The sequence below is a fragment of the Siphateles boraxobius genome, unplaced genomic scaffold, assembly GCF_051911475.1.
Source record: "Siphateles boraxobius isolate OS27281-9 unplaced genomic scaffold, OSU_SipBor_1 77, whole genome shotgun sequence".
Classification (NCBI taxonomy): Eukaryota; Metazoa; Chordata; class Actinopteri; order Cypriniformes; family Leuciscidae; genus Siphateles; species Siphateles boraxobius.
This window is the reverse complement of record NW_027509205.1, coordinates 15,318,893-15,345,061: the sequence shown is the minus strand read 5'-3', so window position 1 is coordinate 15,345,061 and position 26,169 is coordinate 15,318,893. Positions and strand designations below refer to the sequence as shown.

The following is a 26,169-nucleotide window of genomic DNA, read 5'->3' as shown; positions in this document are numbered from 1 at the left end:
CATCTGGGCATGTTCACACATCTCTTAATAAGACACTGAGGTTCAGAGAGAGAGAGAGAGAGATGTTCAGGGATGAATAGGAGGATTCAGCTATAATTACCTTCACAACCTACGTCCACACACACACACACACGTCTACTCTTCAAAGCTTGAGCCCAGGGGAAGCTTTTCTATTAAGTGTCCAGAACATGTCAGAGCTCAGATAAGACACACCAACAAGACACGTACCACAGGATCCTCGGGTATGGGCTGACATGTATAACATCACACACACAGTTTTTCAGTCCAATGTCTGCTAGAACACGGCACGTGTGATGCGTAACTCTTATAGATTTGATAGGGTGGCCCCTCCAGGGGCCTAAGAATGAGGGACACAATCCCTAAAGGACCTGAATAAGTGGATGAGAATAAGTGGAAGACGGGACAAAGGAAAAAAACTGAGTGGAATTCAAAGAAGCCAATTTCACCCGTGTCAAGAGAGCAGCAGTGTGTTTCTCAGACCGGGACTTGACCAGGTTGAGTATTCCTCGCCTGCGGGACTTTATTTAAAAGAAAAACTTTCAAACTGGAAAATTAGGGGAGATAAGAATACAAGTAATTAATATTCCCCTTTTTTTAAAGTATATTTATTTACTGTAGAACTCTGAACTAGTTTGGCAATTTGAACACAGATAAATGTTTGATAAAGCTAAGAAAGCAATCAGCCAAAAAAAGCTTCATGTTAAAGTGATGTTAAAATGACAGTGATTGTAAAAATCTAGAGTTAAGTTGCTTTTGGCATTTATAAAACAGCTGCAACAGCAATTTAACAGTTCAATTAATATATTCATAGTTTTTTTTTATTATATTTATTAATATAGATTTTTTTTTTTAAATAAAATGGCTGTTGCAATCTCGGATATCCTTTTTTAGTCATTCATTTGGTTTCAAATCAGGGTTATCCAATCAGAATTTAGAATCTGTTTTAAAATTAGAGTTATTGAATGCAAAAAAAAAAAAAGATATTATACCACAATACTTGAGTGATGACAAACAAATTGTTAAATCAGAGTTTTGATATGATTCATTGAAAATATTTATTCACTGTTGCTATTTAGTTTAAATGAGCTGTTAAAACATCCAGTCAAGGAAGGATTGTGAAACAAAACTGATTGCAGTCTTTAGAAACCTTAATGAATAGATAAGTGTACTGAAATCAATGCATTGCCCGATATTGCTTAATTTTGAAAAACACTGTGAATATTCTATATAATCACCCAGTCTTAGCATCAACTATACAGGTCAAAAGTTTGCGATTTTTAAACTTTTTTTAAGGCTCATATGCTCACCAAAGGCTGCATTTATTTGATAAAAAAAACAGTAAAAACAGAAATATTGTGAAATATTATTCAAATTTAAAATAACTGTTTTGTATAATATATTTAAAAATGTAATTTATTCCTGTGTTGTCAAAGCAGAGTTTTCATCATTACTATGTGTCATATCATCTTCAGTGTCACATGATCCTTCAGAAATAATTCTGATGTGCTGATTTACTCCAAGATATTTTTTTATTATTATTATCAATGCGGAAAACAGTTGTGCTGCTCAATATATTTGTAGAAAGCATCTTTTATAACATTATAAATGTCTTTTCTGGTCACTTTTGATCAATATAATGCATCCTTGCTGAATAAGAGTATTAATTTCATTAAAAAAAAAGTTTTTAATGATTCCAAACTTTTTAATATTAGTAGTGTTACTGTTCAACTATTGTTAGTACTACTGTTCAAAATCATTATTATTTATAAAAACATGGCATTACCATGGTACATGTAAAAAAAAGATATCACCATGGTGCCATGTCTAAAAACCACAGAAATATGATACACAAGACAATTTTACGATAATATGTTTGCAACCGAACTGCCCTGAAATTCAACTCCTTACACTACATCGTACGATGACTGAAAGAAAAATCCAACATTCTGTACAGTATTTACTAGGGCTGGGTAAAAAAAAATTTGATTTCTCGATTTTAATCGATTATCATTTTTATGAACCGATATCGATTCTTAAATCCCAAGAATCGATTAGGCTAATCATCCTGTTTTCAATTGATGAATGAATGGAACATTGTAGCGTGCATCCCATCCAATAAACGCAATAATCTTTGTGCTTTGTTACTATTGATATGAAACAAAGTCTCAGATTTCAAATTACGTCCATTTTCTTATGAAATTCAAAAACATAAATACCGCTGTGGCGTGAGATCGTTCTTGCAAGCTCAACTCAAGAGAAGCACATGATCTTCTCTTCCGCCTTTATAATACCAGTTACAGCATGAAATAAACATGAATGAGCATCTAAAAGTTAGTTAAAAGATACAGTACAACTTATCGAAATCAGTATTGTCATATGGAATCGCTTAATCAGTGTTTCAACCGTGGAAGGACGTCAGTGAAACAGCTTGTAAACAATGTCATGTAACGTCACATTTACCGCAGAAAAACCATATCCAGTGACCATAAACTCATTAGTCACCTAGAAAAATTAACTCTAGAGAGGAGCATTTTGCTAAATATATGCACCATATTACATATTCATTACAATTTGTAATGTTCTTCAATATTTAATGCATGTTAATGTAAGGACTGGGCTAGGTGGGTGAATCTGAATAACTAAATACATCCTGCTAAAGACCAAAAATCTCTGAATGTAAATTAACCCAAACACACACACACACACACATTCCCCCACCAGTGAAGACCACACTCAGGACAGAGCGTGGTGTCCGATTACAAGACATTTTATGACTGATCGGAATGTCCCAAAGGAAGTGGATTCCAAAGCGAAAAGAAACTTCTTTTCTTTAAAAGACATTTAACCAGATATATTCAATGTGTTTTTATGTGTGTCCATTTGCCCATGTCACATTGGAATGACTATGATTTTATCGTAGCTTAAAGTGAATTATAAATACCTTCATTATGCATTTTAAATATAAGTGTCTATTCCCATAACTTGTACACATAGTTCTGGACACCTCCAGAATGCTTTCGGTGTGATCAATCAGAATACGTACAGTAATATCCAGTAAAATATAGTTTACTATGTTTTCCATCTTTGGAGTGAAAAGAGACCAAAACTAACATCACTGGTGTTCTTAGATAACAGCGTTTACGACCCAAAGGAATGTTCACAGAACTGTGGCTCTCTCTGAATTATAACCAAGGAGGAGAAATGAATCCTGTATTCATATATATAGATATGCTATTATATATCCACTTGAGAATTGTATGAACAATGTATCTAAGTTCCCTATTTCATGAGTTGCCTTTTTAAATACATAAGTAGTTCTGCCTTATTAAATTCATTATATTCATTTGATTGATGTACTGCCTTTTTGCTCATTTTCAAGTCCCTTAAAGGGATACTCCACCAGTTTTTCTTATTAAACTATGTTATTCCCTTAACTAAGACGAGTTGATACATACCTCTCTCGTCTCAGTGCGTGCACTATATCGCTCTGTATTGCCGCAAAACTATGTTAGCACTTAGCTTAGCCCATGCACTAAATATGGGCCAAGCAGAGAAGCGACCAAACACTTCCACGTTTTCCCTATGTAAACACAGTTACTCGAGTAGTGTAACTTGACCTGGGCTGGTGACACAAAATAAACCGTTGCGCTTTTCTAAGCGTTTAAAATTGATGACTATATTGTATGGCGGAATACCATAACAAGTGCTTTTGAGCACTTCGACTTGGCGCAATAATATCTTCACTCGTGAAAAGTCCTCTTACCGGCTCCCGCTTCCTCTCCCTCTGACATTTCCGTCAATACAACGAGAGGAAGCGGGAGCCGGTAAGAGGACTTTTCACGAGTGAAGATATTATTGCGCCAAGTCGAAGTGCTCAAAAGCACTTGTTATGGTATTCCGCCATACAATATAGTCATCAATTTTAAACGCTTAGAAAAGCGCAACGGTTTATTTTGTGTCACCAGCCCAGGTCAAGTTACACTAATCGAGTAACTGTGTTTACATAGGGAAAACGTGGAAGTGTTTGGTCGCTTCTCTGCTTGGCCCATATTTAATGCATGGGCTAAGCTAAGTGCTAACATAGTTTTGCGGCAATACAGAGCGATATAGTGCACGAAATGAGACGAGAGAGGTATGTATCAACTCGTCTTAGTTAAGGGAATAACATAGTTTAATAGGAAAAACTGGTGGAGTATCCCTTTAAGTGTCAAAAGATCTTATAGCAACAAGCTTACAAATTAAAGATACTTTAAAGAGTATGTGTTTATAGGGCAGGAAACCCAATTCTTGTGGCCACAGAATTGCTTTTCCTGAAATCCTATAAAGTAAGATGATATTGTGGATTCCCACAAATATTAGTCTGACAATTGAGCTAATTAATTTAGCCTGTTTTATAAGACGTGGTCCGTGTAGTTAATTGCAATCAACTTGTGGTTAAGTGCAAGGATACACAGACATGCATGCAGGTAAAATGACATATCATCCCTTATCGGGAGTTTTATTAACATGTAAGACTGATCTAATCCAAACATGTATGAATAATTATTAATTACCAATTATTAATTATTATATGCAAATTCCCCACGGATTAGATCCGCCCCAGAGTCTTTACATTAAAATAAATCTGGAAAGTTGTTATAAACATTTAAATGGTGGCTGTCATATTCCATATAACTTTATTATTGTAAAATTAAATAAGTGTAATTTAATAGTTTCAATCAGTTAATTTTTACCTTCAATATTATAGTAGGCTAATGAAGCCTATAGGCTACAACTGACTCCCATAATTTACAGCATTGGCTAAGAGATTTGTTTTCCTTGAGAAAATTTGCCATGTATTGTACCTGACATCCAAAATAATCAATACTGAATCGAAATCAAAATTGAATCGAATTGCAAGCTTGTGAATCGAAATCGAATCGAATTGTGAAATTTGTGTCAATACCCAGCCCTAGTATTTACATTGCCTGTCTCAGGGTGCAGTGGAGTCAGAGTGTGTTTGCATGCACCGTTATACTTCTGTCCTGAAGTATTGTGCTGTGCTGAAGCGTTTTGTAGAAGAGTCTCACCAGCTGTTTGGCTTTCTCAGACTCCTGCCGCGTCTGTACCCGCTCTCTCTGCACCGCTCGAGTGATGTCCTGCCGCGCTGCCTCTCTCTCTTTGCGTGCGATCCGAGCCAACTCCTCCTGTATAATGGCCTGCTGCTGCTCATACCTGTACAAGCACACACACACACAGCTTTATTTACATGCCTGTTTCCAACCCATGATTCACTCACTGCAGTTCTTAAACCTACCACTGAGTTTCAGTGTTTTGTCCTTTGTTCTTGTGCTTGTTTCAACTATGATTCACACTTGGAAAAAATCATGGAAAAAATGAGTCCCATTCAAATTTACGGTCTTATCTTTTGTGGGAACTTTATGAGCAACTCGTTAGACATTTACAGTCAATACATGTATATTGTAAGATTAGAAGCATAATAAATGACAAATGAATACATTTATAAATAAATCATACATTTGTTAAAATGCAAGGTGGGTGTTTTAAAATGTCAGCTTCACACATGCAACAGATTTGCATGAAGTAATTCAGGAACAGTTCAGAAAGGCTCTTTAGAGCTAGAATTAAAGAGGTGTCATCTGGATCGGTGTTTAGCAATAATATTGCTGTATCAAATGACTTGGGCCACCTCAAAGTGACACTGTTCTGAGAAGATGATATATTGTTTATATAAATACATTTTTTAGTCCAAAATCCTGTCTTGGTGTGCAATGCCAAAAAAATAGACTAGAGCACGGTTTAAAAGTCCCCCTGTTGTCAATTGTATCCCTTAAAACTCATCTTTGATCACCAAAATTACATATTTAATTTTTTTCCTTAAAAAAAACCTTAAAATAGCTTGAATGTAACTCTACACCCTTGCCTCATTTATGCCGAGTTCACACTGAATGATTTTAGGCCCAATTTTCGCTCGCCGACAGGTTTTGTGAGATCGCCAACAAATGCCCGAAATCATAGGTAAATCGGTGCTCGTTCACGCGAGTGACAATCACACAGTGTGAATGATCAAAGACGTGATCTGAGAGAATCGCTGAGGAGTCGCCGACGCCCGTGAGATATTTGGCATGCTCAATATCTGGACCTGAAAATCCTGCTGTGTGAATGTGTTCTGACTGAAAACTACATCGGCGATGACCTACAGCCAATGAGAAAGCAAGATACAAGGCAGTGGGATTTTCAGGGAGGAGTTATAAACCAGAATATCAGTATTTTAATAGATATATTTACAATTATATCAAACAGAAACAAAGTACAAACATTTTCTTGAACAGCAGCACATTGCAAAATTATTTATTTCCCCCCCATCTCTCTTTGCAGAACACACAATCCTTGCTCCCCGTGTCTACTTTTCCAACCAACCAACCATTTCCTTTTGAATTTTTCTCCTTTTCGCTGCAAATCAGCGCACAGAAAATTTGGATCGCAAGCTTCTTGTGGGCTATCATTTTTAATAACATTTTCAGTCTCACGCACGCGTGATCTTGCGTTATCTCCTTATTCTTCTCGCGTGTGTTTGGTTGTGAAACGTAGTTTGCGGACCAGACAGAAGTTGCCGGCGATTCTTTCTTTTGTATGCAGTGTGAATCCCCCTGTCGCCGATCCATCGTGCAGTGTGAACACAGCGGCAACTGAATGTTACCCCAGATAGTCGTGCAGTGTGAACAGTGAACCTACTACTTTGAAAATCGTGCAGTGTATAAGTATACACGGTTCAATGAATATGCTAATTAGCCCCGCCCCCACTCACTCACACCAGCTCAGAGATCCACTCGTTGATTATCACGAAGCGTGCCGCACAAGACCTGAAAAGTGAAGCCAAAACGTCTCGATCGCCCCCCGGTGACCGGTCCTAGTATAGGTCATAAACCCCGCCTCCCCATGTTATTCAACGGGACGTGAGACCAACTAAACAATTAAATTACACTTCACTTATCTTTTTTCCAAACATAGTTTCTGTCATTTACTGTAGTTTTCACCACGCTGATGTAATTTCAAGTGTTTGTTTTTAAAATAAGTTTGTTTTTATTTATATGATGCTATAAAAACGGCGCTTTGGCGTACATGACTGACAGCTGTGATTGACAGGTTCTCTGAGGGTAGTAGTCGCAGAAGCACCAACGGACTTTTTTTCGGGATCTTTTGAGGACTGAGGAGATTGTAGCTTTAAATATCTAAATTTCTATAATTAATTATTTCACACCGACATAATGGGTTGTTCTGCAGTAGAATGTGCTAACCGATCTGGCATGTCCGATCAATCTTTGAGTTTTTTGCGCATACAAAATAAATTAATAAATTATAGGATGCTAACCCAGCTAAAACAGACTACATGAGCTAAATACGAAGTTGATTTAGCTGTCCACCAAATTGTGATAGTTGTTTAATTGCAGTAATATGAGTAGGCTACTCGTATTTTACAGTATAGGTCCTATATTAACACATTCATATATCCTAAGTTATACTAGTATAGGATATATTAATGTTACTTTTTAAATATGACTATGTGGTTAGTAGTTGTATTTACCTTATAATAACAAAGTACTGCAATCAGCAGACATTAAAATTGGAGCAGAATGGAGCAGACAGGCCACTTAAAAAAAGTGCAGGCCCAGGGGCGTGTGCTTGTAATTGATTCAGCGAGAGTGAGGGCGGGGCGTTGATTTCACGGCTTTACTTCCTGCTCACTACTGCGCAGGTCTGGCCCCGAAATCCCAACTGCGCAGATTCAAGTCTCAAGATGTCAGCGTCATAACGGGACAATGGCGGCTTCACTTCTCGCCAATGGAAGAGAGCGAAGGGGCGTCGTCCATCTTTTTTTACAGTCTATGATTATCACACATTGACGTGATTGGTTACAAGGTAGTTTGTGATGTCAGAAACACCAGCCATTTCAAACCGCGTTTTTTAAACTGTCTTTGGTTCACTGCCGTTTTTAAGGAGAAAATACTCAACAATGGCATTGACTGATGAATTTGCACATGGTTTGTCTTAAAGCATATTAAAACCCCATGGGCATTTAAACAACATTAAAAACTTGATTGATGCCAAGCTTTTTCATGCCACAGACAGACAACCAAATATGATCTTTATAAAATTTAAAAGCCAGCAATATATTTTCATGTATATAGAGACTTTTTTATACCAATCTTAAAATGTTATTTGGAAAATGTTTAGTAAGTTTGAATAGATTAGTGCCCGATTTTACAGGCAAGGCTCAAACCTAGTCTCAGACTTAAATGCATGTTTGAGCTGTTTTAACTGAAAGCAACTTGCACTGACCTATCTTAAAATATGTCACTGCCATTGTTTTGTCTCAATATGCACACCAGTAATGGTGATTTAAGGCACATTACTTAATTTTCTAAATTAAACAGCTTTCAAATTTAACTTTAAACACATTAAAAAATTCTACTCACAAAATTATACAATGAAATGTATTGTTTTTTTAATATATATTTCATTTAATTATTTTAACATAACTGTTATTTATTTATTTTAATCCTTTTTATTATAATTTTTATTTATTTTTCTCAAAACTTTTCAAAGGACACCCTAGCACTTTCTTGGTGGTCCCTGGACCCCAATTTGAAAAACCCCTAGGATTACCTCTTCCTGAGCTCCTCTTTAGTATCAGGAAAAGTCGTCTTGGCCTGTGTTTTTGGAGGTTGTGGGTCAGATGCGCTGGACGTTCGAGCCTGCTGACCTGCAAAGTTATAGACAAACTAAAATAATTATCGCTAACATGCATTACAAATTTAATATCTCACTTATTGCATCTCGTAAGCACACAAGCATATAAACTGCAAACATTTACGAACATGGAAAATATTATGTCATACCTAGGTTTTCTTTATTGTTGACAGGTGGTCTTGGATCAGCACTGACATTCCTCATGCGCTGTAGGACGTCTTCAGACAGCTAAGAACATAAATGTATAAAATGAGTGATCAAACCACAACGTAAATGAAGCAATGATGTCACTGATAACTCATAATTTAGGCTATTATCGTTTTTTTATCTATAGATTGACAAAAAGTAGGTAATGCACAGCAGTTGACAAAATGGAAGGGGAAAAACATAGATCTACTTTTTGTAATTTGTCACTTATAAAGCTTAATCATTCGTTCTTGGGTATCCTTGCAGATTTGTAAACACACAAACATTAATAAAGTAGAATAACTCTCAGTGTTTTTCTAGTGACATTGAACGAATGATTCAATGATTTGCATATAACACGAACATAACACACACAAACACACACTTGTTTTTACCAATTTGCCTAATCATGCAACCACTCATTTCATATATGATCTATTAAAGATCTATATAGTGATCGATTTCAGTCACTTAGAAGAATGACACTTTCCAGAGCAAGCTAATCTGTGGTCAACTCTATTGTAAGAGTATTATTACCCGCGCTTAATGTCCAGACAGCAACGTTAACGTTACCATACACCTGCCCTTAGTTTCAATGACACTTCTGCACACATAAGGACACGCTAGGTCAGTAAGTTAACGTTAAGGTATCAGTCCAACACAACTTCCAAATCAGGAAACAGTTTCTCGGTTTTGAGACTCGTTCATTAGCCTGAGCTGACAATCATATGCGGACTGCAGATATCCATGTAACGTTAGCTACGTTATCTATTTGTGAAATGACAGACATCCGAATCAACATTGTGGCCTGTTTTCCCAAACTCGTCCCGTTCATTGAAGGACGTTCGGTTAACCCTGTTGCAAATTCACGGTACAAATTCCCGCAATACCAACCAAAATCGTACATCACCAGAATGACTTGAAGGTAATAAATATCTTATGTTAGATTACCTTCACTCCACGCAGAATCCTCACCCTGTCATCCTCATCTAGGCCGAAAGAAACTCTCCTTGACGTGCTTTCTCCGGATCCCATCGCTTTATGTACAGCTTCGTTAATGGATCTTTAATAAAAGATAAACGATTTTATTCTTTAACTGAAATGAACACAAATTATTTAGTAAATACCCCGATATGTTTGACAGATTTACATCTCACCGTTGGGAAGTGGCAGTTTGTAAGGCAGTATTCTGAAACACTATTGGCGAATGACATTGCAATGAGCCAATGGAATCTCAGGATATATCGGTGACTGGAGAAAGGGCTTCTGGGAGTTGCAGTCCATCAGACTCACTCAGTCCTTATTTAGAGGGGTTTGATGCTTTAGTGTACTTATTTCACAAGTGTACTTCACAAAAAACATACACTTTGAAAACAAGAAACCTAAAGTTGAGTTAAATGATTGAAACTTGTGCTCCAGTTGAATCAAATTACTTCCAAAAGTCCAGGAAAGAGTGGTTTCTTGCATGAGGTAAAAAGTTTTAAATTAGTATACTGCTTTTTTATTACCTCCAATGACCATTTAGTGGGTAAGATTTTCCAAAAACCCTTCATAAACAATATGTGGATTAACACAAGTGTTTTCTTATTTGATTCTAATAATTTTTGCAAAAAAACAAACTCCATGATCTAATGGGTTTGAATAAAGTATACATTTGATAGCAACTATGCAGTCTTTCTTCACAACTATATATAAGAGAAAATAAATGATTTTTATTACTATGTAAATGCTTAAAGTCGATTTTTTTGGCATATGAAATAAGCGTTCTAAAAACATCCACATTAGATGACTAATAATAAAGTTGACTACTTGTACTCGGAGTTAAATTGATGATTCCTGCACAATAAATTGCTTAATGTTTTCCTAAATTTGATGTTGCTTCAGATAAAAGTGTGCAATGAGATAATAGCCTCTTACATTTAACACCCTTAATGTAATATGCATGCATTCAGAAAAAGCATAACACGAAACATAATTCAGAGACAATGTTTTCTTTCAGGTATTGATTTATCCACAAGTGCCATCATACTCCTCACACAAGGCATCTTAAGCAAGTACTGTACATATAATAACATTCCCTGTTTTATAGACAAATCACAAGAAATGTTTCTATGAAGCAAAAGACAGACATAAATGACAGAAAGCTGCTCACTTTAACTTTTGTGACAACGTGAACAATAAGTGCACAGTAATCAATTTCCTTAACTTTTTATTATAGCGCAAATATTAATTGTAAGACAGGATATTGAAAGAGGTCTGTCCGTTATCTAGAACCGATTTCCATTAAGAATTTCCTAAAACTCCCACCTTCAATGTGGCACTGATGCAGAATAATCCCAGTACTAACTGTTATGACCATGCATGTTCCCTTTAATTCAACAGCAGAATAATAATACAATGACTCAGGTAATTACAGTGCCAAGGCATTTCGGTCTAATGGCTAAATGTCTGTCACAACATCATGCATTTAATTGAAGATTTCAAAGACCCCTTTGTAGGAAAATGATTTGAGAATAATTTAAAATAAGATTATTAAACATGACACCATCATCACCGTTAGACAGACAGCGCCACTGTAGGACTGTCCCAGAGAAAGTAAAGTGAGGCAGGGGCATGACAGGGACAAAACCATGTGACAGCTTCAGTGGACAATGTTTGTGAATGGGGTACAGAAAATGGAGGTCTTGTGAACCATTATGATTGGCTAGGATTGCAAGGGGGCGTGTCTAAGAGTCATTGACTGACATGTTCTCCACTTTGTTCTCTATATCAGCGTCACCGCCCTGTTTCTTCTTCTTCCCTCCTTCCTGCTGTTTCTTCTGCTTCTTGGTTGCCTCCAGTTCAATAGGGGCTTGCTTCACAAACTTGATCATTTCTGTTAAACCTGAGTAAAGAAACCATAATATTGAGATTGATTGGAGACAATTGGTGACTACTACTTATCAGAGGAAACATAACCTACACACATTGAACAGCTATATAAAAGGTCCAATTATAGCTCTCCTATCCAGTTCTTTTGATTGAAAAACAGATAACAGCGTGCAATAGAGTTCTATTTCGCCTCTTCTAGCGCTTGAATGGTTTAAAATCTTTTGAATGTGTAAATTGTCAAAAATAAACAAGTGCAAATTATATACTTTCACTCTATAATGGTTAAACTTGGCAATTAATTTGTGAATCACATGCGTGCCGAACCGTGGGTCCTGGTTCGTACGGATCACGGCTCAACTACGATCCATTACACCCTTACTTGTGTGAATATGTTATTTTTTTGGAAAACAAAAACATACAAAGCAACCAGTGTTGTATGATTCCCAAAAGAATCATTCAGAGGAATCAGTATCAGAACCAGAATCGTTAAATTCCATACGACTTCCACCCTAATCTTTAACAAATTGGTTATGGCATCCCAAAACAAGTATTTTTTATGCATGTAGAATAAGATTGAGGTAAACTTTTCTATAACCTATCCAGGTAAACAGATATATACTCAAGGGTGCTCACCTGGAGGCATAAATGCCTTGAGAGGTTCTGGAACCATAATGCCTTCCTCTGTCTGGAAGTTCTCCAGGATAGCACACATAACGCGAGTGGTCGCACACATGGTGGCATTTAGCATGTGCACAAACTCAGCCTTTAAGAAAACAGACACAATCACAATAGTCAATCAAACCAACCTCAAATGGTAAAAACAGATAACCCAGCATCCTTCTTCAGAACAGTGGAGTAGAACTGTACCTTGTCCATCATTTTCTTAGTCTGACCGTAGCGAATACGCAAGCGACGAGCCTGGTAATCTGTGCAGTTTGAGCATGACACAAGCTCTCTAAAAGCCTGTGAGCCTGGGAACCAAGCCTCTAAATCCAGCTTTTTACTAGCAGCGTGGTTCAAAGCACCTGTGAAACAAAAGCAAACAATTAATTTGAAGCTTCTTATTTTTATTTTTTTTACAGGAAGCTGATAAAGATTTTCAAGATTTTCCAACAAATGGTGGCTTATTAGTTCCATTGGTGCTCTCAATGGAAAAACTGGACAATGTGAACTAACCCGACACAATGTTGACGATGCGGTAGGGGATTCCTAACGACTGATAAAATTCTTCAGCTGTTCCAATCATCTCATCAAACATCTCCCAGGACTTGCCGTCATGAGGAGAGGCGTACACAAACTGCTCGATCTGGAAAGCATTTTCAAACAAGAGTTTGTAGAGGTTGTGATTTCATACTTGAACAAGATTCTTATAAATAATACCAGAAGATCTTTACTTACTGCAAAATTTGATAGAGGTCTATTCATTGTTATGAAATAATACAGTCATCTAAAATTAATATTCCACTGTTCACACATTATTTTCATGATAGAATTGCTCAGACCTTCTCAAACTGATGGACCCTGAAGATCCCGCGCGTGTCTCTGCCGTGAGAGCCCACTTCCTGTCTGAAGCAGGTGGAGAAGCCAGCATAGCGGATGGGGAGATCCTCTGGCTTCAGCCATTCATCTCTCAGGAAAGCTGCAATTGGCTGCTCCGATGTGGCAATCAAGTACTTTTCGTCTACTGAACTGTCGTCAGACTTCTCGCTTCCCTTCCCGATCACCTAAACAAACACTTTACACTAAATGCTTTGTTTTGTTAGTTGTATTAAGTGGTTCTAGCATGATGATGTCAACTTTTGTGCAACTAATGTATATATGTGTATGTGTATATATATATAGATGTATACACACATTATACAAACATGCATACATACATACACACATATACACATTAGTATATACTTTTAAATACATCAAAAGGTCAAAATAAAGTATTAAGCACTAGATATAGGATAAACCTTATAGAGCTCCTCATCAAACTGGCTGAGCTGAGCGACCTCCTGCATGACTTCTTTCCTCATGAAGAAGGGTGTGTACAGCAGGTTGTAGTTCTTGCTGTACAGGATCCGCAGAGCATAGTTAATTAAAGCCTGCTCCAAGAAAACTAAAGGCCCCTGAAATACAATACAACGTGAAATTTAAAAATGGGTGCCAAATGCTTTTTGAAGAACTGACATGGTAAATATTGTGCAACAAGGCTAAATGGTTACCACATGCTCAGTATTGAAATGTTCAGACAGTTCAAAACAATCCCGTTGTCCTTCAGTTCCCTTCCTTGCACAGTTTGACAATCCACAAAAAAATTAGTTTTAGGTTGAAGGGCAACAAACTAGGGCTGCACGAGTCATGCTAAAATGTGAATCACGATTTTTCTCCATTGGAATTGAGATCACGATTCTCTTACACGATTCTCATTTTTTCAACCAAAATTTACTGCACTGAAGTACAAAAAAAAAACCAACAACAAAAAACACAGGACATTCAGTATAATAAAGTGCAGGAGTAACAAAAAATTGTCTTTGTCTATTTCTTTGTTTTATAATATAACTTTGATTTTCATTTATTACTTAAAGCTCACTTGAAGTTTTTCGATAGCTACATTAAAAACGAATAGCCTAACTGATAAAGTTCACACATTATTTAAAACCAGTGAACAGTCATTATTAAAATAATGTATCTGTATTTCGTTGTTTTATTAATATCAATAACACAGAAAACAGTGTATGTATATATATTAAGTGTGTGCTGTCACTTTAAGACCGACTGCACAGACTGGAAAAAAATGACAAACATCCATTTGTATCTCAACTGTTCACTTATGACATAAACGAGAGAATAGTTGTTGAGACGTCCATTTAGACAGGTATTTTGACAATTTTGTGTTTGTGTTCGTTCAAGGGCAAGGAAACGCGAAAGAGGCATCAACGCTGTCTGACACGCGCCTCTCTCTCTCTCTCTCTCTCTCTCTGCGCGTTTCGAGTGTGTGGCTGGGGGCTGTGCGCACAGATAATGCGTGAGTCCCGGTTTTCCTCTCTTCTTCTGCGATGTAAATTGTTTGAATTTGTAAATTGGCAAGACAATACACGTCCCAATGATAAACTCTATGATGGTTATATTTAGCAGATAATCCGCGAATCACATGCGTGCCGAACCGCAGAACCGAAGTGCGATCCATTCCACCCTTAATTAGCGCGTTATCTCGTTGAATATCATTGGCAGAATCGTAGAAATGCAGGATTAAGATCGCATGGGGGGTTGAATCGAGATTGCGATCTTTTAACGATTAATCGTGCAGCCCTAAAACAAACCTTTAGGAAGTATCCTCTGCTTCCAGCCACGATGGCTCCTTTTTCCCCTTCGTATCCATCCACCATGACAACCAAGTCCACGTGAGAGTACTTCTTCTGCACTGTGCAGTCACCCCAGGTGCGCTCCACCTTATTATCGGCGTCCTGAGAAAGAGAAACAACGTTTTACCAGTTGAATAAGTTAAGCAACAACATATGCTACATTATACACTGCCTGGCCAAACCTGGGAGGACAGTGGTGAACCATCATCTTCGAGGAAGAAATGTGGTTGGACATTTTTTTAATGATCATTATCAGAGATCACTTAAACGTTAGGTGAAATCAAATAGTAAAAAATCATCAGTACAACACACTGTCGTGTTTAATAGTGAAACTAAGAGCATTTAAACACACAAAATGCAAAAAGAACTTAAGGGATTGGGACTAAACAGCTGTGTAGCCTTAAGAAAACCACTAATCAGTGAGGCTAATTGTGGAAAAAAAGGTTTCAATTTGCTAGGGAGCATAAAGATTGGACTCTGGAGCAATGGAAAAAGGTCATGTGGTCTGAGGAGTCCAGATTTACCCTGTTCCAGAGTGACGGGCCCACTCTAGTATATGAACATACTGAATGACCAGGTTTTTCCATCAATGGATTTTTTTGAATATGCATGGGCATATTCCAAGATGACCATGCCAGGATTCATCGGGATCAAATTGTGCAAGAGTAGTTCAGGGGGCATGAGACAAACATTCACACATGAATTGGCCACTAGAGTCCAGACCTTAAAGGGGTCATCGGATGCCCATTTTCCACAAGTTGGTATAATTCTTTGGGGTGTTCATGTAAAGTTTGTAATATACTTTGGTTAAATTCCTCAATGGTTGAGTAAAACAACACCCTTTTTACCTCCTCAAAAACAGCTCTGTTCACAGCGACCTGTTTCGATGCATGTCTCTATAAATGATAATGAGAGACTGCTCACCCCACCTCTCTCTTCCATGGGGGGTGTCGAATGACTGAGGGCAGAAATATGCTAACACCGGACAGTCTGTCAGTGGTCATGGGCGGAGCATGAGCATTATGACATCATAGTGCTCAGAAAATCAATACGGGCAGATTATTGAGAGTGTTTATACTTTTTGAGGATTAAAGAAAAGAAGTGAATAGATTTTATGGATTGAATGGATTATATGAAAGCAAAAAACAGTCTAGCAAAATATTAGAGTGTGTGATTTATATATTTATTTTGGCCAGGCAATGTATTTGGTTTGCAGGACCTGCCTAGTGTACTGTGTATATAAAAACACGCTGAAACTCACCTCATCGTTGCTGATGGGCACAGAGGGATGTAGGAGGTTTCCGATCTCTCTCAGGAACTCAAAGCGCTCTGCCTCCAGCTTTAGACGATCACTGTCTGTTTGCTGCACAGCCTCGTCCACCAGTAACCGCACCTTCTTAATCTGAGTCACCGTGAGGGGCTGCCAGAGACAGAATGCAGAATTAATGCTCACAGATGGGTTGTGAACCATTGTTTAATGGGTATATATATATACAGGTCCTTCTCAAAAAATTAGCATATTGTGATAAAGTTCATTATTTTCCATAATGTAATGATACAAATTAAACTTTCATATATTTTAGATTCATTGCACACCAACTGAAATATTTCAGGTCCTTTATTGTTTTAATACTGATGATTTTGGCATACAGCTCATGAAAACCCAAAATTCCTGTCTCAAAAATTAGCATATTTCATCCGACCAATAAAATAAGTGTTTTTAATACAAAAAAAAAAAGTCAACCTTCAAATAATTATGTTCAGTTATGCACTCAATACTTGGTCGGGAATCCTTTTGCAGAAATGACTGCTTCAATGCGGCGTGGCATGGAGGCAATCAGCCTGTGGCACTGCTGAGGTGTTATGGAGGCCCAGGATGCTTCGATAGCGGCCTTAAGCTCATCCAGAGTGTTGGGTCTTGCGTCTCTCAACTTTCTCTTCACAATATCCCACAGATTCTCTATGGGGTTCAGGTCAGGAGAGTTGGCAGGCCAATTGAGCACAGTAATACCATGGTCAGTAAACCATTTACCAGTGGTTTTGGCACTGTGAGCAGGTGCCAGGTCGTGCTGAAAAATGAAATCTTCATCTCCATAAAGCTTTTCAGCAGATGGAAGCATGAAGTGCTCCAAAATCTCCTGATAGCTAGCTGCATTGACCCTGCCCTTGATAAAACACAGTGGACCAACACCAGCAGCTGACAGGGCACCCCAGACCATCACTGACTGTGGGTACTTGACACTGGACTTCAGGCATTTTGGCATTTCCTTCTCCCCAGTCTTCCTCCAGACTCTGGCACCTTGATTTCCGAATGACATGCAAAACTGAGCAACAGTCCAGTGCTGCTTCTCTGTAGCCCAGGTCAGGCGCTTCAGCCGCTGTTTCTGGTTCAAAAGTGGCTTGACCTGGGGCATGCGGCACCTGTATCCCATTTCCTGCACAGGCCTGTGCACGGTGGCTCTGGATGTTTCTACTCCAGACTCAGTCCACTGCTTCCGCAGGTCCCCCAAGGTCTGGAATCGGTCCTTCTCCACAATCTTCCTCAGGGTCCGGTCACCTCTTCTCGTTGTGCAGCGTTTTTTGCCACACTTTTTCCTTCCCACAGACTTCCCACTGTGGTGCCCTTGATACAGCACTCTGGGAACAGCCTATTTGTTCAGAAATTTCTTTCTGTCTTACCCTCTTGCTTGAGGGTGTCAATGATGGCCTTCTGGACAGCAGTCAGGTCGGCAGTCTTACCCATGATTGCGGTTTTGAGTAATGAAACAGGCGGGGAGTTTTTAAAAGCCTCAGGAATCTTTTGCAGGTGTTTAGAGTTAATTAGTTGATTCAGATGATTAGGTTAATAGCTCGTTTAGAGACCCTTTTCATGATATGCTAATTTTTTGAGACAGGAATTTTGGGTTTTCATGAGCTGTATGCCAAAATCATCAGTATTAAAACAATAAAAGACCTGAAATATTTCAGTTGGTGTGCAATGAATCTAAAATATATGAAAGTTTAATTTGTATCATTACATTATGGAAAATAATTAACTTTATCACAATATGCTAATTTTTTGAGAAGGACCTGTATATATATATATAGTGTATATTATATATATAATCTTTATTTTTAGGGTTTGGTACCGTTCACATTTTAACCGGTACCTGAAATTCTGTGCTGGTACCCAACGGTACCTTTTTTCAGCAATTTAGGCATGTTTACCTCAATAACTGTAAAGAAAGTCATTTGTAGAAGTGTTATTGACATTATGCCAGAGATGCCTTGGTCGCTGTCTTCCATTGTCTGTGATGCTTGAATATTAATTTTAAAAAAAATTTAGTAATAAAAAAACAAACTAATTCATGTTCTCATATAGTGAGACTGCAGAGGCTGAAAAAGCACGTCACGCGTGCTTCAGTGTATGTGGTAAATGAAACTGCGAGTCTGCGGCATTCATTCACACAGAGACACGCAGAACATGCAGGATTCATATCTAAATAGTCTTACTCTGGCGCCCAGATGCGTTCTCAGGTACCGAAATTTGACACTGATTCTTTTAATGTGAATCAGTACTCGGTAGTACTGACGTAATTCGGTCGGTCCCATTAAAAGTAATGAGTTCGCTACCCAACCCTAATATATGTCGACACTTCTGTCAAAAAAAAATCTATAAAAAATATTAGGCAGCAAAATCTGTTGCCAACACAGGAATAATTTACAATATAAATAAAATACAAAATACATTCATATAGTATACACAATATATATTAATACATGTATATTGTGATAATATTTCACAATATTACTGTTTTTATTGTAATTTTGTTCAAATCAATTCAGCCTTGGTGAGCATAAGAGAAATCTTTCAAAACTTGTGACTGATAGTGTATAATATATCATATGGTGCTTTTCCACTGCATGGTATGGTACGGTACGGTTCGGTTCGGTACGACACGCTTTGGCGCTTTTCCACTGCATGGTACGGTACGGCTCGCTTCGGCTCGCTTTAAATGGTACCACCTCTGTTGAGGTTCCAAGCGTACCGTACGGATACTAAAATGTGACATGATAACACTGAAGATCACTGATTGGTCAGACAGACAGAATCGTCACTACCAGCGTCATTGTATTTCCGAGACATCAAACCCGCTAGATTTAAATACCCAGTAACAGCCACCACTGTGGCACCCGTTTTAAAACTACTTACTTGACGAAAAAAAAACTTCCAAAGAAGAAATGGCTGAATCGTGGTCAGTAGACCTTCCTCTCGTTGATTGCCGAGGAGCGGATAAACTATAACGATCAGTCTAAAATCCCACCCACTCTGAAGCCGTACTAACTGCAGTGGAAAAAGCAAACCGAGCTAAAGCGAACCAAGCCGTGCCGTGCCGAGTCGTACCACGCAGTGGAAAAGTGAAGCGAGCCGAACCGCGCCGCGCCGAGCCGAACTGAGCCGCACCGAGCCGTACCATGCTGTGGAAAAGTGCCAATATATACACTATATAAAATATATACACTACCGTTCAAAAGTTTTAGATCGATAAGATTTTCTCATGTTTTAAAAAGCAGTGTCTTCTGCTCACCAAGGCTGCATTTATTTGATCCAAAATGCAGCTAATACAGTAAGTGAAATATTTTGTTTTAAATTAAAAACAACAACAACAAAAAAATCAACAGTTTTTGATGTATTTTGGATCAAATAAATACAGCCTTGGTGAGCAGAAGAGACTGCTTTTGAAACCTAGAAAAAACCTTACTGATCTAAAACTTTTGAATGGTAATGTATACACACTTATTATACAATAATTATGTGAATTATACATTATTGCTTGACTCACTGATAATGTTTCTGCAGCGAGGGCTTCCAGATTCTGAGCCTCTTCTGGAAGAGTGTCATCGTCACCAACTGGCTCTTTCTTCTGCAAAAACATCATACGACCAGCAAGCAGAATATTATTACTACTACTCAATGATAACAGATGAAAACAAATATATGACAGCTGCTTTACGTACCTTCATCTTTTCACCGATGGCTTTGCTGCACAGATTCTTGGCCTTGTTTAGGTTATCCGCCGTGAAGCGACCTGGAGGCACAAAAAAATATATTTCTAACATCAATGCATATCACTGATATACTGGCAAATGGTCTGGCAAGAAAGTAAATGTGGAATTAAGCTACAAGCAATGACAACTGAATTGAATTTTTACTTTTCAGTAGTTGTATTTCTCGTAATATTATGAATCTGGCACCCACCAACTAATAAAAATCACACTTTTACAATATCAGCATATTTTCACAGTACTAGAATAAGGAATACAATCCAATATAAAATAAGTTTAAAAAGAAAAAGAAAAGTTAATTTAAATATAAAAGCTAATTCAAAATATCAAAGATACTATAATAATATAAAAATAACACTAAATGCAGCATAAATTAAAGTTGATGTAGATTACATATTTTGCAATTAAAAATATATCATTATTTCTATTGCCACTTAAAATAATGTCACAAAATTATAAATTCACTAAAGTGGACATGTTCTTGCCAGCTGTAAAGGGAATCACCCAAAAGCATAACAAGTGTTGTCTAGAATGAAGCAATTAATTGATGCATTATTTGTTCCTATGCTATTTATGTTTAAAGGAATAGTTCTCATTATAAACTCAACATTAAGCCTACCTAGGTGTATATGACTTTCTTCTTTCAGCTGAACACAATCAGAGTTTTTATTAAATAATATCCTGGCATTGAATATTGAGTTTTTGAAGCTCCAAAAAGCGCATCCATCCATCATAAAAGTAATCCATATGACTATGGTGGGTTAAAAATGCTTTGTGAAGTAATCCGTTTTTGTAAGAAAAATATCCATATTTATAACTTTATAAACAATATATCACTGGCTTTCGGCAATGCCCGTACGCATGTTCACAAAAACCCATCGCTTCGCTTCAAAAGCCATTTATTACCCCACTGGAGTCGTATGGATTACTTTTGTAAGAATGGAGAAACTGGAAGAACTGGAAGAGAGAGCTACTCTCTAATAAACAAAGGAAATAAACATCTGAACTCTCTTGCTATATTACCATCCCCATTCGAGACACGATCACACTTGAGTTGATCACCACCTCCCAATTTACAAATCATTCCCTTCATCCATCCCTACCTGAATTCACACAAAAATCTATATGGTTTAATATGAACAATTATCATACAGTATTATACATGTTTGGTATCATTTGAAACATCTCAGTGCGACTTTTACAAAGGTCTCAATCCCACAGAAGTAAACCCAAAAGGTAATAAGGTGTGGAGAGTTTAGAGATATCTTGTTAACTGCTGTGGGTGAGCCCCCATGTAAATCAACTTCTGTTTACATTTGAGAAAAGGTTTCTGCCTTGGTCTAAGTATTTAGGGAGATGCTGAAGAAGGCTCGGGGCGATTTGTAACTCAAATTAGCCCGTGATGCGGAGTGTATGCAGGCACTCCGCATCATGTATTTTATAATGTCAGGTTTGCATCTTCTCTCTTTATTCCAGAGCATTTGATGCTTTGTATTTATTATCTTTGAACTGATTATGAAATTGACATGATACATTTACCTGACAATAATAAATTGTTACATTTGATTTTATTCCGACTGACTCTGAAATTGTTTTCCCAAGTAGATTAAACAGATCCGTATGTTACCGCTAGTTTTGATCATCAGATCATCAGATTAGTGAAGACTAATATTCGGCACTAATTCAAGTGTACGTTTTTTGCAATGACAAGAAGTGAATTTCTATTTAGGGCAGCAAAAGTGCTGCTTGACCAACCTAAATCTTGGTGTGTCTTACCTCTGTTTTAATTTAATGTTACCTTAGATAAGTGTACGTGGGAAACCACGGCATGGCCAATCCAAAGATATTATAAGACAAGTAAAGTTGGTTGACTTATATCTGTAGTAGTGGCCATACCTCTACTGATGTAAATGTTCCTTTAATTTCAAATTTATGCAATCATGGGGGCTATACCAAAGTATATTTGATTGTGCATGAATGCGACCGATCTCAGGTATATAGCAATTACCTGTCTGGAGACCGAAGCTGGCGAGCTTGTGATCATGAGACCCACGTTTGGACTGATCTATACTGGATTACACTTTTATGATGGATGGATACGTTTTTTCTATTCAATGTCATTACAAAGTTGGGAAGAGCCAGGATATTATTTAATATGACTGTGTTTGGCTGAAAGACGAAAGTCATATACACCTAGATAGGCTTGAAGGCGAGTAAATTACGGGATCATTTTCATTTTTGGGTGAATTATTCACCCAAGTCGGCATGAGACTGAAGTTTCGATGCCGACTTGTATTTTCTTCGCTACTGTGAAGTATATACAAGTGAAACGGCTTCTTGACAAGAGAAAATGTAGGGTTGAATTTTTTTTTTTTTTTTTTTATGTACTTGATTTTGTTCATAAGAATTGATTGAATCATTGGATGGTTGTGGTTTGCTATTGGTCGATCTCATGTGAGGGACAGGTTGTCCCGCCCTCACGCCAGTAAACGCATCATTGTAGAAGAGAAGAGATGTCGCTGCAAGTGGGAGGGGAATTTATTTTGATTAAAGATTAGGAGATAGCAGATTCATTTTAAAACAATATTAATGTGCATGGATAAATAATTTGTAATAAATACTGCAATAAAGAAAATAAGAATTGAACATTTTTATTTCATGGTGACTTTAAAGTCCTTAGTCCTGATTCATATGGTGACCACACCATGCTTAAAAATATTAATAGTGAGACTTTTGGATGGATTTAAAGGAATAGGGAATTCAATTGTCAAACTGTCATTCCTAATATTTTCACTTTAGTTGCATAGGCAAGAACATGATGAAAGAACAGTCTGGCACACAACAGCACTGACAGTCAGCAGCTCCTTCTCTGTTAAATTCACTCTGACATTGAGATTGCATCAGATACAGCCGGGTGATGCTGGACAGGTTTAACCAATACATACTAATACCCCTCATCCCCAAATAACACCCGATATAAAATTATATTAGGCTAAGTAACAGATATAACGTTAAGTTTTATTAACAGACGTAAACAATGTTATTCACACTATTACAGGCGGGTTAGACTAAGTATTAGCGTCAATGCTACATGCTACTCCAGTAACGTTACACCGGTAATGCAGTTTCTGCACGTTTCCACGCATTTTATATTAACTTTATTATGTGTTTTAGCACAGTCAGTGTGGGTTTCCTATCTTAAAGTCTTAAAGTTGATTAACAGGTCTGTTATACGTGTCACAATCTGTTCTCATTCACAGGCTGCCATGTGTTTCGTTAGCAGTAGCGTTAGCCGATACTCACATTTCCTCCATTCTGTATCCGTCTGGACCAGTTTATCCACCAGAGACACATCCTTAAACCGTTTCCTCTGGGTTTCCCGCACGATTTCAGGATCGCCACCTTTGTCGGTGCGAAACAGGTCTAAATCGAGCACCATGATGCCTGTGGACGCGGTGTGCAGTCAGTGAGGATGAATGAAAGGAATATGGAAAGTATGGAGAAATATGGATAGGAGGCGCTAAAGAGCCTGCTGCTATGCATATTCATTACTCTGCTCTGGCGAAGTACAGAATCATACTACTGAGCTAATTAATATTAATTACTTTGAATCGACGCAGTCGAAGTCATTTCATATTCATGAGACAAGCTTCGCGAATTTGGTTGCTGCGCGCAGTGCGCGGCCTTTAATAAAGGCTTTATTAATATGACATAACCTTTCTAAGTCATTATTGATATTTTATTCCCAACTGGGATGTTTCCTCCTTCTTCTTGGTGGTCTAAATGTGTTAAAGTTTACTGGTTACCAGCAGCAACACAGGCTTGAATTGGTAAGTCTACATAAAACATTTCAAATGGGATGTAATTTATATCCCATTTAAAATGTTTTATGGGTGATTCCGTGAAATCGGTGCCTTTTGCGTCCCTAACAAATAATCAGTTCTAAAGTTGCTTTAACAAAAAATAAATGTGTAATTTAAAAATGTAATGTTACTATAGATCATATGCATCAATATAAGACCAAGTGAAAGCCAATAAAATATAATTTTTAATAATAAAAATCACATATTATATACTATGTGTAAGGATTTTAGCCTGTCCCTCGCTATGGTTGTTCTTTTTCAACAGGACTTCTCTTAAAATGTTAGTAAAATTATCCAATTTTCACAGTTTTATATTGTCTGAAGTGTAATCTCATTGTTACGCAATGGTTTTGACAAAAATAGATATATTTTCTTAGAAATATAAGTCTGTCCCCTAATTTCATATCAGTCCTGTTACTATCACCAAAAAACCCTTTTAAAATAATGGTACAAACCAGAAGTGACATCGTTTCAAGGAAGTGACATCATTTAGATGAAGTGGATTCCGCAGTGTAAGCAAGGATAAGTTTCTCTCTTCTTAATTGTCCTATTTTTCATGTTTTATCGTGGTTGTTAGAGAGGGGTCGGCATACAACATCAGTTCTGTTACCATTTTTTAAAGTGTAGGCCTAGATATAAACAATTGTTTATTAATCCTAATATTACCAATATCTAGAAGAATTAACCTTTCAGATTACATACCATGTGCCTTTCTGACCTTGACCTGGTAGCTAGAAATTAGCATATTAGCATCAAATCATCAGCCCTGTGACCATCAGTCCTGTTACTATCCCAGAGCAATTAGGGAGCATAGATTCTATCCCAGCTGCATAACTCAGTCATAGATGGTGTATTTGTTATTTGCAAGGGAACACATTCAAATGCAATTTAAGGACTAGGACAACAACTAAGGGACATAGACATTTAAAAACATAGACATCATATAGATAGACGCCCTATCGACCGCTACTGCCTATTGGCGCGGACGAGCCGTGGGGCTGCCATCTTAAACCGGTCACCCGCTCCGCTCAGTGTAATCTGTTTGGCAGGTGCAATGAGCTCCCAGCGCATTTAATTAATCATATCTCACTGAATACCGAACTGATTTTCACGCGTTTTTTTTTGCTGCAAAGGTCATACACGTAGCTACGATACAGGACACATTGAATATTTTACTCACAAAATACAAACAATAGTACGGTAATGTTAAATGTTAAATCTTACTTGTGAAAAGTAATCCCCGAGTGATGGTCCGCCGATTTGAGCAGGAATATGCTGCACAGTGCTCTGGCATCTACTGCTGCTATGCAACGCAAATAGGAGTATGACCGATTTAAGATGGGGGCCGCATTTCTTGCGCCACAGCGGCCAATAGGGCATCTAGTCTCTATATGATGTCTATGTTTATAAAGGTTATTTTGTGTGTTATTGATCTAAAGCAGCGAGATATGAGCATTGACATGCTTAGTTCTCTTACGAGAGGTTATCTCGTATTGCGTAAGTTTAGCTTACGCTACGGGAAAGATTCATCTTCTCGAGATATTGAAGCCAAAAAATTATCCTTAATATTGTATTCATTGTCAACGCAGTGCAGCAGCTAGCAGACCTAGAGCAGGCCATCTCGCATGCTCATTGGCTGCCCTGCGGGCAACTGCTGCAGCCTACCAGTGAGCCCGTGTCACGGTGGGACCGGGAATAATTCCGTGGATTCAAGTGCAGATCAAGAAGTGTTTTAATAGGACAAAACATAAAATAAACAAACCAAAACTAAATCCAAAAACAGACAAGGCAATCCAAAAACAGACAAGGCAGGGCAGGAACAGGTACAGCATACAGAACGCGTAACAAATACAATGAACGAGCACAGGACAGCAAACACAGGAAGACTAAATAGGGAGGCAAACAAAGGAGGGTAACGAGACAGACAGGTGGAGCTATTAAACCAATAATCAGATAACAAGGGGGAGGGATTAAACAATGACAAGAGCACATGGCTCAAAATAACAAAACACCCATGTGCATAACAAGACAGGACAGACATGTGACAGCCCGGCGTGACGTCACGCCCAATGAAGTGC

General features: G+C 37.7%; 2 protein-coding genes across 3 annotated transcripts in view; both read right to left on the bottom strand.

The window, feature by feature from the left end:
- The window catches only part of chchd6a (coiled-coil-helix-coiled-coil-helix domain containing 6a), a 78,892-nt gene extending 68,731 nt beyond the window's left edge, over nucleotides 1–10,161 (bottom strand). The window contains exons 1-5 of one of the 2 annotated variants that reach the window (XM_077219194.1): nucleotides 10,116–10,161; nucleotides 9,910–10,021; nucleotides 8,922–9,000; nucleotides 8,689–8,785; nucleotides 5,091–5,235 (exon numbers count right to left, since the gene is read on the bottom strand). In XM_077219194.1, the coding sequence (XP_077075309.1) occupies nucleotides 5,091–5,235; nucleotides 8,689–8,785; nucleotides 8,922–9,000; nucleotides 9,910–9,993 (405 nt within the window). In that variant the 5' untranslated portion in view covers nucleotides 9,994–10,021; nucleotides 10,116–10,161. The remainder of the gene's footprint in view (nucleotides 1–5,090; nucleotides 5,236–8,688; nucleotides 8,786–8,921; nucleotides 9,001–9,909; nucleotides 10,022–10,115) is intronic. The other variant, XM_077219193.1, reaches the window with a different exon arrangement.
- A 785-nt stretch (nucleotides 10,162–10,946) lies between these two features.
- Nucleotides 10,947–23,773, bottom strand: sars1 (seryl-tRNA synthetase 1). The gene is made up of 11 exons (XM_077219054.1): nucleotides 23,532–23,773; nucleotides 20,181–20,251; nucleotides 20,006–20,086; nucleotides 16,444–16,602; nucleotides 15,141–15,284; nucleotides 13,791–13,946; nucleotides 13,332–13,553; nucleotides 13,006–13,135; nucleotides 12,697–12,854; nucleotides 12,463–12,592; nucleotides 10,947–11,842 (listed from the first exon to the last, which is right to left on the bottom strand). Exons 1-11 carry the CDS (start codon nucleotides 23,665–23,667, stop codon nucleotides 11,685–11,687), a joined length of 1,545 nt encoding a protein of 514 aa, XP_077075169.1. The 5' UTR covers nucleotides 23,668–23,773; the 3' UTR covers nucleotides 10,947–11,684.
- Between the last annotated feature and the right edge of the window lie 2,396 nt (nucleotides 23,774–26,169).